Source organism: Lutra lutra, chromosome 17 (assembly GCF_902655055.1).
Source record: "Lutra lutra chromosome 17, mLutLut1.2, whole genome shotgun sequence".
Taxonomy (NCBI): Eukaryota; Metazoa; Chordata; class Mammalia; order Carnivora; family Mustelidae; genus Lutra; species Lutra lutra.
In genome coordinates this window covers 16,325,819-16,341,723 of record NC_062294.1, presented here as the reverse complement: position 1 = coordinate 16,341,723, position 15,905 = coordinate 16,325,819, and the positions used below count along the sequence as shown (strand labels likewise).

Sequence of the window (15,905 nt, the reverse complement as noted above, 5' to 3'; positions counted from 1 at the left end):
GATACTGCTGCCCCTAGGCATGAGTTTACTGAATTCTATTTTTTTCTTGATTTCTATAACATTCTTACCTGGATCTCTCTAAATGTCCTGTAGATTCCCTGCAAGGACCTTAATAGGTTGTTCCATTACCATTCAATATGAAACAGCCCCGTTGGGAGAGCTCTCAAGTTGTATAGGCTTCTGGCCGTTTGTTTTTAAAGATTTTATTTTTAAGGAATGCTCTCCACCCATCATAGGGTTGGAACTCACAACTCTGAGATCAAGAGCTGCATCTCAGACTGAGCCAGCCAGGCACCTGGGGCCATAATTTCTTATTGCATGCTCTAATCCCATCTTCCCTAGTAGATTCCACTTTTGCCTGTATGCCTCTATCAGTAGCTTCACTGAAACCAGTGAGTGGGTCTGTTTATAGAAATGGGTTTTATTTATTTCACTGGGAAATTTTAGAAATTTACACAAAATTGCAGTGAGCATGAAGGTAACAAGAATATATTTTTCAAACTGAAGCACCTAGCCATATGCCATTGTGTGTATTGTAGAGGGAAAAATACCCAAGTACCTGTCAGCATCTAGCACATGAGGCTCTGGTCTGCCGCCCTCATTTTCTTGGCAGGTCCAGGACCTGTTCGCAGTTTCAGGCAACCTGGCTTTGCCTAATCTCTCCTGTTTTCTTTCAGTGTACCACAAGAGGGCGGCATTTCATCATATTCTACTTGAGTTATACTGACAGTGAGCCCGACTTTAATAATTGAAATTGGAAGTTGGAATATTAATGTCAAAATTGTTCAGTTAATGAAACTCTAGGATTACAATTTCATCCCCAAAATTGTGGGACCAAAATGCATCCAAAAGGAAAGTCATCAGTTTAGCAATGATAGAGGGAAACCTTCTAGTATGTTATATAGCTCAGAAATAAAATACTATTTGGAGAAGGCTGTTGCTAAGTACCGGGAGTAACTACTTCCTGAATTCATTCATTGCAGCAGATGTAGTGTACAGAGGTGTTGGCTTATTTCTGCAGACATTAAATTAGAAGATTGGAATAAAAAAGAGACTTCTATTATCTTTTACTTGAAGGTATCTGTAGGTACTGTATACAAACAACAGAGGTTGAAGCAAGAGTAAAACATTAGGCATATTAGTCACTGTGCAGTAATTAAAACCAATACCATAAACAAGCATAGATTACAAACTACTAAACAAGTCCCTTGGGTCAGACAGATTCAGTCATTTCTTTCTCTGAGCAATTCCCTTCTGCCATAAGCCACAGAGAGGTGATTAAAAGAAAAATATATCATTGAAGAGTTAGATTTTGCCTTGCCACATTTGGCCCTAAGAATGTATCCCTAATAAGAGGAATTAAATCGTGTAGAGGACCATAAAGATTATTGTCTGGCATCTTTCTACTTCTTGCCCTGCTTTATAACCTAAATGGCCTCTTGAGCCTAACCAGATTTTGCCAAGATAGCAATCATAAGAATCAGAAAGAAAACTAACCAAAAATATTTTAATACAGTCTATTCTGTCCCCGATTCATTCCCTGTGGAAAAAGAAACCCACCTTAAAGACTAAAGCAAGTCAAGGAAGTCTGAATAAGAAACCTCAATTTTGCTACATTTTATAAAGAAGCCAAGTCTTGTGAGTCTCATTTTCTGGCTTTGATCTGGTTGTCAGTTGGGATGGACTTGCCCAAATGATGGCCCACAGAAAGGCCAAATTTTTCATTTTTCTGCTCATCCTGCACTTCCTTTTTCATCAAGAATCCTGCCTGGAAGGTTAAGTCAAAGAGGCTACTTGGAGCAAAATAGAGTGGAGTCTCATCCCAGATATTCTCCAGGCGTTTCTTCCATCCTTCCAAGATTTGAATTCGGGCATCCACAGGAGTGTGCCCAATGCTGTATGTCAGTTGAGGTTCCAAGACTTGGAAGCCACAGAAATGGAGAGTGCCACTCTGAGGATACACAAAAGCACAAATATGAGTCACAGAACAAAGCCTACACAGCTTGTGCCATATACAAACAACAAAAGCTAATCTAGGTTTTCCATTAAGACACTTCGATATGGGGACCTGAGCCCTTCTGGAGAATCAATTCATAGTTATTTTCTCTCATTTGCGCTCTATTCCTAGCTGTTACCTATCTTAGCCTATTCAGCTGAGCTCCTTTTTAAATGAATAAAACCTTGAAACCCTGCCAGCCTGGGATCCTCTGCCAAAAATACCGGAAGTTCTATTACATAAGGGAGTTTCAGCTTCTTGGCAGCTGACTTGCCAAGGCACGCAGATGCGCCTTTCTCCGCCTCTCCATTTGACCAGATGAGCCTCCGTAAGTGATTCTTAGAATTTATTCTCCAGGGGCGCCTGGGTGGCTCAGTGGGTTGAGCCGCTGCCTTCGGCTCAGGTCATGATCCCAGGTCCTGGGTTCAAGCCCCACATCGGGCTTTCTGCTCAGCAGGGAGCCTGCTTCCTCCTCTCTCTCTGCCTGCCTCTCTGCCTACTTGTGATTTCTCGCTGTCAAATAAATAAATAAAATCTTTAAAAAAAAAAAAAAGAATTTATTCTCCAGTATTAATGGCTCACTCTTACAGATGGCCACCTCATTTGCTCTTCTCTCCAGCCCTCTTCCTTGGAAGAGATTATCTTGATAGTCCAGTGACCAACCCCAAAAAAGCCTACCTCATTCTTCACTTTTGTTCTCACTTCACTCTGGACTAAATCGTTTCTTACAATTTTCTAAGAGTTTGTGAGGCTGTAGCAGCAACTTGGAGAAGGCCAGGAAGCTTGGAGAGAGAGGTCAGTAATCTGGAGAAAATGGGGGCACATGGCTATATGAATCTAGGGATTACATGCACGAGCCCTTGGTTAGGAGGCAGCAATGTTTGGAAGAAAAATTCAAGTTTTTCTTGCAATAAGGGGGCCTGGGAAGACAAGCAGGGCCTAAAAGGGAGCTCCCTGTCCCTGGAGTTCTGAATTATTACATTGCTTTCCTCCTTACCCCTCAGGTCTATTTTCAGCAGTGATCTTGAGGATCTGGACCCCACAGAAACCTCAATTAATTAGCCCCCCCCCCCCCGAAGGTTCATTGAAAACAAAGTAACCTGAATTGGCCAGAGAATGATATTCATGTCTCCGTGGACACCCTGCAGAGAGTACATGGAGCCGCTGCCACCAGTGGTAATGGAAAGCACGGTCTTCTTATTCTGCAAAAGGCAAGTCATTGTTTCCCTCCACAGCTCCATGGTGACAGGAAGTTAACAAAACAGCCCCTGGGAAAAGAACACCCAAGTCCGCCCAGCCGCACACTGACTCCACTGAGCTACTCAGTGGGACTCCAGGAGTCACAGCCAGGGCTAGCCAAGGACTCCATACTACTGGTGGCAAATTGGGGGAACTACAAAACCAGTGTGGACTGCTGGCGCCCAAGTAGAACTCTATTGTTTCTACCTGTCTCCCCGCAGTGCTACACATATATTTAGTCATGGAATCCAGGAGACCTCAAAATATTTCTTGGGTAGTAGTTGGGTCTCTAAAAAACTAAAGATAGACTTTCTTTTTTTTATTTTTATTACAGAAAATGTCATACGTAGAGAAAATAGTATAATGATGCTTCCACACACACACACCACCCCCCCCAGCTTCAACTCTCAGTATTAGCTATAACTCAAACCCTTGCCCCTTAGGTTCCCGGGCTATTTTATGAGACTGATGTGCTACCTACTGTGCTAAAGAGGCACCTCCCCAGGTTATTTTAAAGCAAGTCCTAAAGTCATGTCTAAATACCTCTAAAAACTTTCCGATCCATCTCTCCCAGGATCTCTCTTCATATCTGTTCAAGACCCTGCCTCAGAAGAGAGTTGACCCAGAATCTAGCTGACAGAGAAAGCAGAACTATCCACCTACCCGGAAAGGTCCCTTGTCATACATGGCAGCATATGTGTAAGCAAACTCCCCTATGAGCACTCGCTCGAACCAGCCTTTCAGGATGGCAGGGACTCCAAACCACTGCAGTGGGAACTGTGGGACAGAGGACAAAGGGGTCAGATCAGAAGGTGGCTCAGGTGCTTAGCTGCTGCCTGGGATGTCACAGGCAAACCTTTCTTGGTCGGGCCCTTGTCATTTCTTCTGGAGGAGTTAGCACATTAAAATTATTGTCCTTGGTCAGTCAACTTGACACTCCTTGACTTGATATCTTTCTCTGATACTTTGAATAGTTACTGACCTACAGGAGAGGGGCAAAGGGAGTTGGGTTTTTTTTTTTTTTAGGTTTTTATTTATTTATTAGACAGAGATCACAAGTAGGCAGGGAGGTAGGCAGAGAGAGAGAGAGAAGGAAGCAGGCTCCCCGCCGAGCAGAGAGCTTGATGTGGGGTTCGATCCCAGGACCCTGGGATCATGACCAGAGCCAAAGGCAGAGGCTTTAACCCACTGAGCCAACCAGGCGCCCTGGGAGTTGGGTTTTAAAACAGAAAGAACACGAGATTGTGTTCTCACCCTGATTCTGCCACTGACGTGATGTAAGACCTCTGCCCCATAAGCCCCTTACTTTCCCTAAGTCTCATGTGCCTCACTTGTGGAAAGAGGGGCTTGAGTAACCTCTAGAGGCTTCTTATATTGATGACTCTGCAACAGTGAGGGGCCAGACCTGCAGCTTTTAAGAGAAATGAGTAGGTTGTTTAGACAAGTAGATTTGATCCCTGTGAATGTTCTACAGTCAGAGCTGAAAATAGAATTGCTTGACTTGCAGGATATTGAGAGTTTATTCTTCCTCTGGTTGTTCGTGGAGAAGTGAGGAAAGTGAGCAAGAGGCTAGCCCACATGGCACCTCGGTTTGAATTAAAGTGTTCCTCCTCAGGACACTATTTCTATGTTGAAAGACTATCATTCATAGTACACTGATTCTTCTATAGTAAGACTTTGCCTCTCATCTGTTGGTAACATGTTATAATAAATCTACAAATCTGCAGTGTATATACATTGCCCTTTGATGTTGCTATTTGGCAGTGCACAACCTGTGCAGTTGTACTTATAGTAAATTAAACTTACGTGTCAGATAGAAGCTAAATTAAAAACCCCCAAGATCCACTCCAATTCTAAAATATGAGATGCAGACTTGAAAGCTGCTTCTGCCGCTGCCTTGGTTGCACCAGGATACAATGCAGCAGAAAACGCACCCCCAAGAAGGCATTCCACGGGACACTGGCTAATGGCGTGTGGCTTTGATCTATAGCAGCAGGCCTGAGGGTCGAATAAAAGACCTAAAAGTTTGGATTCTTTGCAGCTAATTGAATAGTTGCAAAAACCACAGCTGGCGTCACCCTCCCTGTGCTGTTTCTAGTGTCACAGACACCCCATGTTTAGTATCAAAAAGCTGGCTAGAACCGGGAGAAGCAAAGCCACTGAGTCCAGTCTGGAATTTTCAGGAGAGAGGCCTAACAAGAAGCATATGCATGTCCAGTACTGACTGCTAGCAGGGAGACAGCTTCCAGGAGAAGAAAGGCCCCACTCTGCAGCTGGAACACATTAAGCAGGGCAGCGGGCCCTTCAGCTGGAAGGCTCCCAGAGGTCTCTCTCCCATGCTTCCCTCGGCAGACCCCTCGGGGTGCTGATGCAGAAAAGGGGGACAACAGCAAACTGGGAGAAATCCCACAAGGAATCCCTAATTGAAGAAAAGTGCCAGGCTCTGGTGTCATTTCTGTAGCCACTCCTCCCATAGAGGAGTGCGGCCAGGTGCACCGGGTCTATCAATCTGTGTAATAGCGCACCTTTGAAGTCATCACCGTTCTTGACAGAGAATGCACTCAAGAGGGTAACTGACTTTCCTAAGATCACATAGCTAACGAGGTGACCGGGCTCGGGCAGTAAGAACTCAAGTGTCCCGACACTTCTTCTGATGTCTGACCACACCTGAAAAATCACAAGGTCCGCGGCTTCCAGCTTCTTTTGTTCCGCCACAATATCCGGGCTCAGACGGCCTTCCTTATAAGCTAGAACAGACTCGGCAGGATACTGAAAGTTCCCTGGGTCCTTCAGTGTGCCTGCCTCGAGGAAAAAGATAGGTTGGAGCCAAAAGGGCCCAGGCAGGGCCAGAGAACCCACAGCTGAGACGTGCCACGGAGACCTCATGAAAGGAGGGAGCTGCTCCTACCCGTGATGTCCTTTCTGGAGATGACGGGATTGAAGTTCATGGCGTATAGGTCCGACACAGTGACCTCCCATCCTTTCCTTTTCAAGGCCTCCACCGCAGCCTCCTTCATGGCATAGTTGAAGGATGTCTTCTCTGCGTGGGCCAGGACGATCAGTGCTCTTCTGGCTGCTCAGGTACACACAAGGCATATGGAGAAAATCAGTTACCAAGAAGCAAAGCTTCAGCTGCAGGGCAGCCAAGCCAGGATCCACAAGGCAAGAATCAGCTTCAGGGGTGCCTGGCTGGCGCTGTTGGCAAAGCAGGGGGCTGCTGATCTTGGGGTTGTGACTTCAAGCCCCACATTGGGCATAGAGATTACTAAATAAATAAACAAACTTAAAAGAAAAAAAAAAGGGAGAGTCTACTTTGTTAGGCAGTAGGTGATGCAGTCACCTACTAAAGATGGAATTAACCCCTTAGAAAACTGATATAAGGTGTTAGGAGTCAGATAGTGGTTCCCCTTGTCAAGGAGTAGTGATGAGAAGGAGTTTTGGGGGTACTGGCAATGTTCTATTTTTTCATCTGGGTGCTGATCACACAAGTCTGTGACAAGCCACTTCGAATTTGTGCACTTTTCAGTACGTCTATTATATTCAATACGTATTTTGAGTGTTTTTCTTTTTTTTTCCAGTATCCCACAAACACACAACATAGAGCAATAAATTCCTGGCAGAGTAAAGCTCTAAAGGGAGAATTTGTATAACCTCAAGATAGAGAATATTTTTTTTTAATCTTTTTTTTTTTTAAGATTTTTATTTATTTATTTGACAGAGAGAGATCACAAGCAGGCAGAGAGGCAGGCAGAGAGAGAGGAGGAAGCAGGCTCCCCGCTGAGCAGAGAGCCCGATGCGGGGCTCGATCCCAGGACCCTGAGATCATGACCTGAGCCGAAGGCAGCGGCTTAACCCACTGAGCCACCCAGGCGCCCCAAGATAGAGAATATTTTTAAGAAAGACTAGAGATTTAGAAACCATGAAGGAAAAGCTCGCCAGATAAAGCCACATGAAAATTAAAAATTTGTGTGTACCAGAAGGCACCATAAACAAAGTCAAAAGACAATCAGCTAGGAGAAGGTATCTGCAACTCTTATCACAAAGGGTTAAAATCCCAAAGAATGCCTATAAACAGAAAAAGACAATGCAACAGAAAACAACTCAAGGCCACTGCTGCTATACAAGGAGGAAAAAATGCCAATGACAAAAAACAAATGAGCAAGTGCCCTGCCCAGCACTTTAGGGAAATGCCCTCTGGAAAAGCACATTAAAATGAGATATTAGGGGCGTCTGGGTGGCTCAGTGGGTTAAGACTCTGCCTTCAGCTCAGGTCATGATCTCAGGGTCCTGGGATCGAGCTCCGCACCCGCACCGGCTCTCTGCTGAGCAAGGAGCCTGCTTCCCCCACCCCCTCTGCCTGCCTCTCTGCCTACTTGTGATCTCTCTGTCAAATAAATAAATAAAATCTTTTAAAAAAGAGAGAGAGGGGCGCCTGGGTGGCTCAGTGGGTTAAGCCTCTGCCTTCAGCTCGGGTCATGATCCCAGGGTTCTGGGATCGAGCCCCGCATCGGGCTCTCTGCTCAGCAGGGAGCCTGCCTCCATCTCTGTCTCTGCCTGCCTCTCTGCCTGCTTGTGATCTCTGTCTGTCAAATAAATAAATAAAATCTTAAAAAAAAAAAAAAAGAGAGAGAGAGATTATTATTTACCCATCAGATTGGCAAAGCCTGCGGCACCAGGCTGGCTCAGTCCGTGGAGGGTTCAAGTCTTGATCTCAGGGTTGTCAGTTCAGGCCCCACGTTGGGTGTAGAGATTATTTATAAATAAAATCTTTAAAAAAAATAAAAAAGATTGGCAAAACAATTTAAGACAAGGAATACTGAGGTCTATTAAGACTGCAGAAAGACTGGCATGTTGCTGGTGAGAATACGAATTGCATCCACCTTTGAGGAGAGTAATCAGGCTGAATCTTTTAAAATTGTAAAGACACATAAATCTTTGGGGCACCTGGGTGGCTCAGTTGGTTAAGTGACTGACTCTTGATCTCAGCTCAAGTCACCATCTCAGGGTTGTGAGATCGACCCCTGTGTCGGCATGGAATCTGCTTAGGATTCTTTTTCCCTCTCCACCTTCCCTCTCTGTTCACTCTCTCTCAAAAAAAAAAACAAACAAAAAAAAAACCACATAAATTTTTGATCTAGCTCTCCATTTTGGGGAATCTGTTTTACAGACTAAAAGCATCAGGACATAAGGATACAGGAACAAGGATGTGTATTGCTTTATTCTTTTCATCAGCAAAAATTGGATACAACCTGACTATTTATGGGGAGTATTTGAATAAATTACGGTATATATAGACCAAAGACTAGTATGTTGTTAACAATTAAGAGTTAACTATATATAGTCACCCAGAAAAAAGATATCTGTGATATACTGTTAGCTCATAAAATGAAGTAAATGTGAACCCATTTTTATAAAAGACAAAGAAAGAGGGGCATCTGGTTGGCTCAGCCGGAGCTTGCAACTCTAGATCCTGTAGCTGTGAGTTTGAGGTCCATGTTGGGTATAAACATTACTTTAAAAAAAAAAAAAGACAAAGAAAGAAACTACATATATGTGTGGGTAGATTTGCAGTATATAGGTATGAGGGGAAATTAATTTTTTTAGCTAAGAGATGACAAGGAGATAGAGACAGAGGGGAAAGATTTACTTTTTTTTCTTGGACCTGTATTAATAAAATTGTTAGAACAAGAATGCTATGGTCTTACAAGAACAGCATTTTAATTTCTTTTTTTTTTTTTTTTTTTTTAGGATTTTATTTATTAGAGAGAGAGAGAGGGTATGAATGGGGGAGGAGGGTCAGAAAGAGAGGGAGAAGCAGGCTCCTCACTGAGGAGAAGCAGACTCCTTGCTGAGCAGGGAGCCCGATGTGGGGCTTGATCCCAGGATCCCGGGATCACAACCCCAGCCAAATGCAGATGCTTTTTTTTTTTTTTAAAGATTTTATTTATTTATTTGACAGACGGAGATCACAGAGAAGCAGGCAGAGAGAGAGGAGGAAGCAGGCGTCCCGCTGAGCAGAGAGCCTGATGCAGGGCTCGATCCCAGGACCCTGGGATCATGGCCTGAGCCGAAGGCAGAGGCTTTAACCCACTGAGCCACTCAGGCGCTCCAAAGTTCTATTTATTTTAAAGTCATCTCTATACCCAAGGTGGGGCTCGAACTCACGACCCAGAATCCTGAGCTCCTCCAACTGAGCCAGCCAGGTGCCCTTTTTCCTTCTTTATTTTAACTGAAGTATATTTAACACACAACATTACTTTGATTTCAGATGAACAACGCGGTGATTCTGCATGTCTGTACATTAGGCTGGGCTCACCCCAAATGTAGCTACCACCTGCCATACCCCACCACACTGTTATAACACCACTGTTTATATTCCCTGTGCTGTACCTTTCACTCCCCCCGCCACTGCCCCCCACCCCGACTTATTCATTCCATAACTGGAAGCCCATGTCTCCCACTCCCCTTCACCCATTTTGTCCTTCTGCCCATCCCACTCCCCTCTGACAAAGTCCCTTTGTTTTTTTGTATTTATGGGCATATGTCTTCTTGTTTGTTTGTTCATTCATTGTTTGGGTCTTTAGATTCCACATACAAGGGAAATACTATTTGCCTTTCTCTGCAAGAATACCATTAATGGGGGCTTCCTATGTGCTAGGCACTGCTTGGAGTGCTTTGCATTTTGCAGTTGTCCTGGCAATGCTGAGATAGCTACAATGAGTATCCTCATATCATAGATGGGAACACTGAGGCACAAACAAGTCAAGAAAGTTAGCATAGTGAGGGGTGAAACTGGAGTATTATTTATTTATTTATTTATTTGAGAGAGAGCGCACGTGAGAGCAAGAGAGAGACTGAGAGAACGAGTGAAAGGAGGGGCAGAGGGAGCCCGACATGGGACTCGATTCCAGGACTGTGGCATGAACCTGAGCTGAAGGCAGATGCTTCACTGACTAAGCCATCCAGGCGCCTCTGAAACTGGAGTAATTTTAAAATATATAGACATAGGGGCGCCTGGCTGGCTCAGTCGGGGAAGTTAGGGCGCTTGATCTCATGGTTGAGACTGCAAAGCCCCCACGCTGAGTATAGAGATTATTTTTTTTTTAAAGCACACACACACACACACACACACACACACACACACTCCATATATATATATGGAGAGAGAGAGATAAATCTACACAACCGCATGCAGGCAGCAGCAGGGGAAGGGCCAGAGAATGGAATAGAATGGAGGATCCCACCACCACCACCGCTCCTAGTAACTGGGATCACTACCTGGTTTCTCACTGCTCCCAACAGTTGTGCCCACGGCTGGAGCTCCAATGGGCGCAGGTGCTTTGGGTTACATTCAGGCAGAATCCCGCCCCCCACCCTCGCAAAAGCTGCGTCGCCATGCTTGCTCCTGGCGTTTCAGACTCTGTAAACTCCGAGGTGGCGGAATATAAGTTTGATAAGGCATTTAAATGCTATGAAAGTGGTTTATTTGCTTTGGATGGCCCGGGGGAAAAGGGAAAAGAGCTCCTGGGGCTGCTCAACAAGCTCCTACCCCCAGGCTTTCTTTTTTTATCAACTCCAGGACTTCCCATTCTCAGGAGAAATGTGAGTACCTCAAGTTCCGACAAGCATTTGCTCTAACTTAACTTTGCATTAGTTATATCAGTGTTTACTGAATACTGCTTTGTCAGTTTTTTACTCTCTTGGCTTCCTACCTATATATAAATATTTTTTTAACTTTTTTTTTTTTAAGATTTTATTTATTCAGTTGACAGAGATCACAAGTAGGCAGAGAGGCAGGCAGAGAGAGAGAAGAGGAAGCAGGCTCCCTGCTGAGCAGAGAGCTCGATGCAGGGCTCGATCCCAGGACCCTGAGATCATGACCCAAGCCAAAGGCAGAGGCCTAACCCACTGAGCCACCCAGGCGCCCCATTAACTTATTATCAGTGTCAGTATCAACAAGCATTTCCTAAGTAGTAAAATATAAAGGTACTTCTTGTAAAATGAGAAAATCAGGCTATCTACCCTTTCGCTGATGAGTAGCTCATCAGCTTCTAGCTACAGGACGCCTGATACCTTCAAATACAAGCGATGTGAGAGACAAGACACAAACAGGAAGGACATATTTGCGAGAAATAGAACCAACGAGGGGCGCCTGGGTGGCTCAGTAGGTTAAAGGCTTCCAATCCCTGGCTTGGCCCTTTTCACAGAGATTCTAACCCTAGTTTGTCAACCGCAACATTAAGTCCGTCCCCTCACTTGCTTTTGGCAAGATGAGATTCTCTGCATGTGTGTTTTCAGAAAACAGAACGAGATTCAGAGGGAAGGAAATTGCAAGGTGGAGTTCTGTTGCAGTCGAGGAGATCGCTTCCTAAATGGTAGCACTGTCCCATCTGGGAATGAGGCTTTCTGGGAAAAGAGCACCCTCTGCCTGCAGGTGTTCCTTGCTGCTGGGGTGTCTCTGAGGCCAGGCCTGCATCAGGTAAAGTTGGGGTGACCCATAAGTTCTCCCTCGGGTAAATGGTGGAGAGGGGGGGCTCTGTCACTCCCAAGGGTCACAATCGAAACTGTCCCCTAGCCAGACAGCCTGGGGTTGGTCTCTATCCAACTAAAGGGAACAACTTCCCCAGCTCCAGCCATCACTGGATCTTTTAATTTTCCTCCAGAAGCAGAGAATTCACCTTTTTAAATGAAATCAACGATATTTACTGTGGATAGTAGCAATTTATACCAAAATGTTTTCAGTTATGTAAGGCCAAACAAGGTGTGCCAATGGGCCAAATTTGCCCCCGGACGACCAGTTTCAACCTGTTCTGGAAGGCTTTTTTTTTTTTTTTTTTTTTTTTTTTTTTTTTTTTTTTTTTGCTACGAGGTCAAGTCTCTTTCAAACGCCTACCCCAGTTTGTGCGAATGGGGTCGAAACAGGAGTTCCTCTTCCCTCAGTGTCTGGTCAGGGCTTATCCCGGGATCCTAATGCCTTTGCTTTCCAAACCCCTCGGGGCTCCCGCAAGCAAACGTGGGCCAGGGGCCCCTATGCTCCGCAGCGTGGCGAGGCACTCACCAGCAAGGGCTCCGGTGGTGCGTTGATTGGCTGCGCTGCTGGCCGTGGCAAAGTCGTGGCGCGGGTATGGGGGACCAGGTCTGCAGGCAGAGGCTGGGGCTCCGGGGTGCCCCGTGCAGAGCGCCCGCCACTTTATAGCTCCTCGCGCCGGATCCACTGGACCCGGGCCCGCCAGGGCGGAGCCGGCCTCTGGGACCCTGGGGCGCAGGGCGGGGCGGGCCTGGGCTGCGGTTCTGGGAAGGAAGGGGAGTCTGGGGGCGGGAGTGGGGACCCCCGACGTGGAAGAAGGAGGCCCTGAAGACTCGGGGGGTGGGGCGGGAGGGCGCGGGAAAAGAGTCCGGGTGCAGGTGGGAGGTATGCCCATCTGGACTCTGTCCAGAAACTACTTGGGGACACCAGGGTGCCAGTGTCTGGTGGAGTCCCGGCGCGCCCTGGTGCCTCTCCCAGTCTCGGGAAAGCGCCTCCGCACGGAATGGGGCAGACAGGGAGGAGGGTGTACAGGGTTGTGGTCCTTAAGGCTCAAATTCGCTGAGTCACTGTGACTCTGGACTTCGATTTTGATGCCTGAGGTAGCTTGGGATATCTGTTCCTGGGAAAGGGAATTCGTTTCTTCCTTGGCTAGGTTCAGATTCTGCCCTCCAGGGTCCAGGAAGATGCATTTCCCTTGGTGCCAACCCCTGCTCCTCAGAATCCGGGATTGGTTTGGTTTTGTGCCCCAGGAGCTCATCCCGGGGGCGATAGCAGTAACAGGGAAGCATTTAAGAACAGCCAAGACAAATGAAGGTGGAGTGAATTTACACACAGCCCTACCTGGAGAAGCTGAACAGAGCACAGAAAAAATTCTCAAGCCTTACCAAGTGAAAGTTAGTCTTAATCCTACAGGTTTTATTGTGCTTGTTTTAGTCTGCTTTGCAGATACTGATTTTTTTTTTTTTTTAATGAATTGAATGTTTGTGGCAACCTCGCATCGAACAAATCTGAGGACACCCTTTGTCCACCGGCATTTACTCGTTTTGTTTCTGTGACACATTTTGGTAATTCTTGGCAATATTTCAAATCTTTTCATTATATTTGGTGTGTTGATCTGTGATCAGTGATGATAACTCCCTGAAAGCTCAGACGATTAGCATTTTTTAACAATGAATTATATCACCCCCCCACCGCCCCCACCCCACCCCCAGTGGCTCAGTCTGTTAAATGCCTGCCTTCACTCAGGTCTTGATCCTGGAGACTGGAGATCAAGCTGTGCTTCCGGCCACTTGCTCAGCAGAGAGCCTACTTCTCCCTCTGCCCTTACCCTGCTTTTGCTCCCTTGCTCTCTCTCTCAAATAAGTAAATAAAATCTTAAAACACACACATAATGAAGGGTTTTTAAATTAAGGTATGCACATTGTTAGACATAATGCTATTGTACAATTACTAGAGTAAGTGTGGGGTAAACATAATTTTTATACACACTAGGAAGCCAAAAAACTGATGTGATTTAATTTATTGTGGTTGTCAGCAACCAGACCTGCAATATCTCCGAGGAATGCCTGTACTACCAAAGGGGAAGGAAAAAGAAATAGAACTTTAAAGTGTAACCATCAGGGGTGTCTGGATGGCTCAGTGGGTTAAGCCTCTGCCTTCAGCTCTGGTCATGATCTTAGGGTCCTGGAATCGAGTCCCGTATCAAGCTCTCCGCTCAGCAGGGAGCCTGCTTCCCCCTCTCTCTGCCTGCCTTTCTGGCTACTTGTGATCTCTCTCTGTCAAATAAATAAAAATCTTTTAAAAAATAATAAAAAAAATAAGGTGTAACCATCAGAAAAATTAGAAATGAAAAGTACATCCTTAGGGTAGGGTTTGTAAAATTTAAGGGTGTGCTAAGAAACTCAATAATCAAGATAAATAACTATCTTTTAAGTCTGTTTTTTTTCCTTTTTTAAGGTTTTATTTTTTAAGTAATCTGTATACCCAATGTGGGGATTGAGAGTTACACACTCCACCGAGTGGGCCAGCCAGACACCCTGATAAATAACTCTTTAACACAATGTTTTTGAAAATCATTTTGCAGAAAAGAAAGTGATGATAGACAAAATACAAAAATGTTAGGGGCGCCTGGGTGGTTCAGTAGTTAAGCCTCTGCCTTGGGCTTGGGTCATGATCCCAGGGTCCTGGGATCAAACCCTACACTGGGCTCCTTGCTCAGTAGAGAGCCTGCTTTTCCCTCTCCCTTTGCTTCTCCCCCTGCATGTGTGTGCTCTCTCTCTGTCAAATAAATAAATAAACAAAATCTTAAAAAATATATAGATAGATAGATAGATAGATAGATATAGATGTTAAAGATTAGTAGCAGTGCCAAGCCAAGCCATGTTGAGCCTAGAGAAAAATGAACATTCACTTAATACCAATTCATTCTTTATTCTGTTAAAAAAATAAAATTAAGGGGCACCTGGGTGGCTTAGTCATTAAGAGTCTGCCTTCAGCCACGGTTGTGATCCCAGGGTCCTGGAATTAAGACCTACATTGGGCTCCCTGCTCAGCGGGAAACGTGCTTCTCTCTCTCCCTCTGCCTGCTGTTCCCCCTACTTGTCCTCACTCTCTGTCAAATAAATAAATAAAATCTTTGAAATAAAGTAAAATAAAATAAAATAAAATCTTTGGAAAAAATAATAAAAACTAAAAAAGTAACAATAAAATTCAGTACGTTTGGAAGAGGCTTTATTCAATGATTCATGAACCAGGCAGCATCCAGTCTAGCAGGTAGAAAATGGGGGTCTGAGGAGCTGTACAAAATGAAAGACTTCTATAGGCAGAAAGGAGGGGGGACAAGGAAGTTACACTTTGTGAAAAGTGGATTGGTTTCTTTTGAGGTTACTTTCCTTTAGGGGGTGGTGGAAGGGTCTATCAGGTAGATTACCTAACTAGTGCTGATCAGGCCATTCCTGACTGATTTATTTAAGATTCTAGGTCAGGGTGAGCTGAAACCACAAATCTGTTCAGTAACATAGGGCTAAACGTAAGTGGCTCCACTTTGGGTCTTTTGTCTTGTTTTAGCAATTGCCCCCTTCAGTTAGACCCTCAGCCTAAGAGATCTGATTTATTTTTTTTTAAAGATTTTATTTATTTATTTGACAGAGAGAAATCACAAGTAAGCAGAGAGGCAGGCAGAGAGAGAGGAGGAAGCAGGCTCCCTGCTGAGCAGAAAGCCCGATGTGGGGCTTGAACCCAGGACCTGGGATCATGACCTGAGCCGAAGGCAGCGGCTTAACCCACTGAGCCAGCCAGGCGCCCCAAGAGATCTGATTTAAAAATGCAAGGTTTTAGGGGTACCTCAGTCAGTTAAGTGTCTGCCTCCGGCTCAGGTCATAATCTCTGGGTCTTAGGATCAAGTCCTGCTGGGGCTCCCTACTCAACCTTCTGCCCCTCCCCCCCCACCCCGAGCTCATGCTCACTCACTCTCTCGTGAGCCCTCTCTCTCTCTCTCTAATAAATAGAATTTTTTTTTAAAATGCAAGGCTTTAGTCCTGTTGCCAGTTACTCTCTGGAAGTCTTCGTTGATTATGTGTAATTCACAGGTCACACAACATTGGGTTCACATTCTTTAAATCAGTTATTCTCTTGGATTCTTTT

General features: G+C 45.2%; 1 protein-coding gene across 2 annotated transcripts; it reads right to left on the bottom strand.

Moving 5' to 3' along the window:
- Positions 1-1,043: 1,043 nt before the first annotated feature.
- Positions 1,044-12,766, bottom strand: NQO1 (NAD(P)H quinone dehydrogenase 1). Of its 2 annotated transcripts, XM_047712113.1 has the most exons (7): positions 12,294-12,438; positions 7,882-8,002; positions 6,144-6,308; positions 5,903-6,033; positions 3,899-4,012; positions 3,097-3,198; positions 1,044-1,951 (listed from the first exon to the last, which is right to left on the bottom strand). In XM_047712113.1, exons 2-7 carry the CDS (start codon positions 7,883-7,885, stop codon positions 1,646-1,648), a joined length of 822 nt encoding a protein of 273 aa, XP_047568069.1. In that variant the 5' UTR covers positions 7,886-8,002; positions 12,294-12,438; the 3' UTR covers positions 1,044-1,645. The 2 variants fall into 2 exon arrangements, with proteins under 2 accessions (XP_047568069.1, XP_047568068.1); XM_047712112.1 differs by lacking the exon at positions 7,882-8,002 and having other exon boundaries at positions 12,294-12,766.
- Between the last annotated feature and the right edge of the window lie 3,139 nt (positions 12,767-15,905).

Coding starts and splice junctions, on each gene's coding strand:
- NQO1 (XM_047712112.1), bottom strand. CDS start 12,657: ATGGGCATACCTCCCACCTGCACCCGGACTCTTTTCCCGCGCCCTCCC. Junction 4,013..5,902: donor CGGACCTTGTGATTTTTCAG/GTGTGGTCAGAC, acceptor TCTGTCCCACAG/TTCCCACTGCAGTGGTTTGG. Junction 3,199..3,898: donor ATGACAAGGGACCTTTCCGG/GTAGGTGGATAG, acceptor TGCCTTTTGCAG/AATAAGAAGACCGTGCTTTC.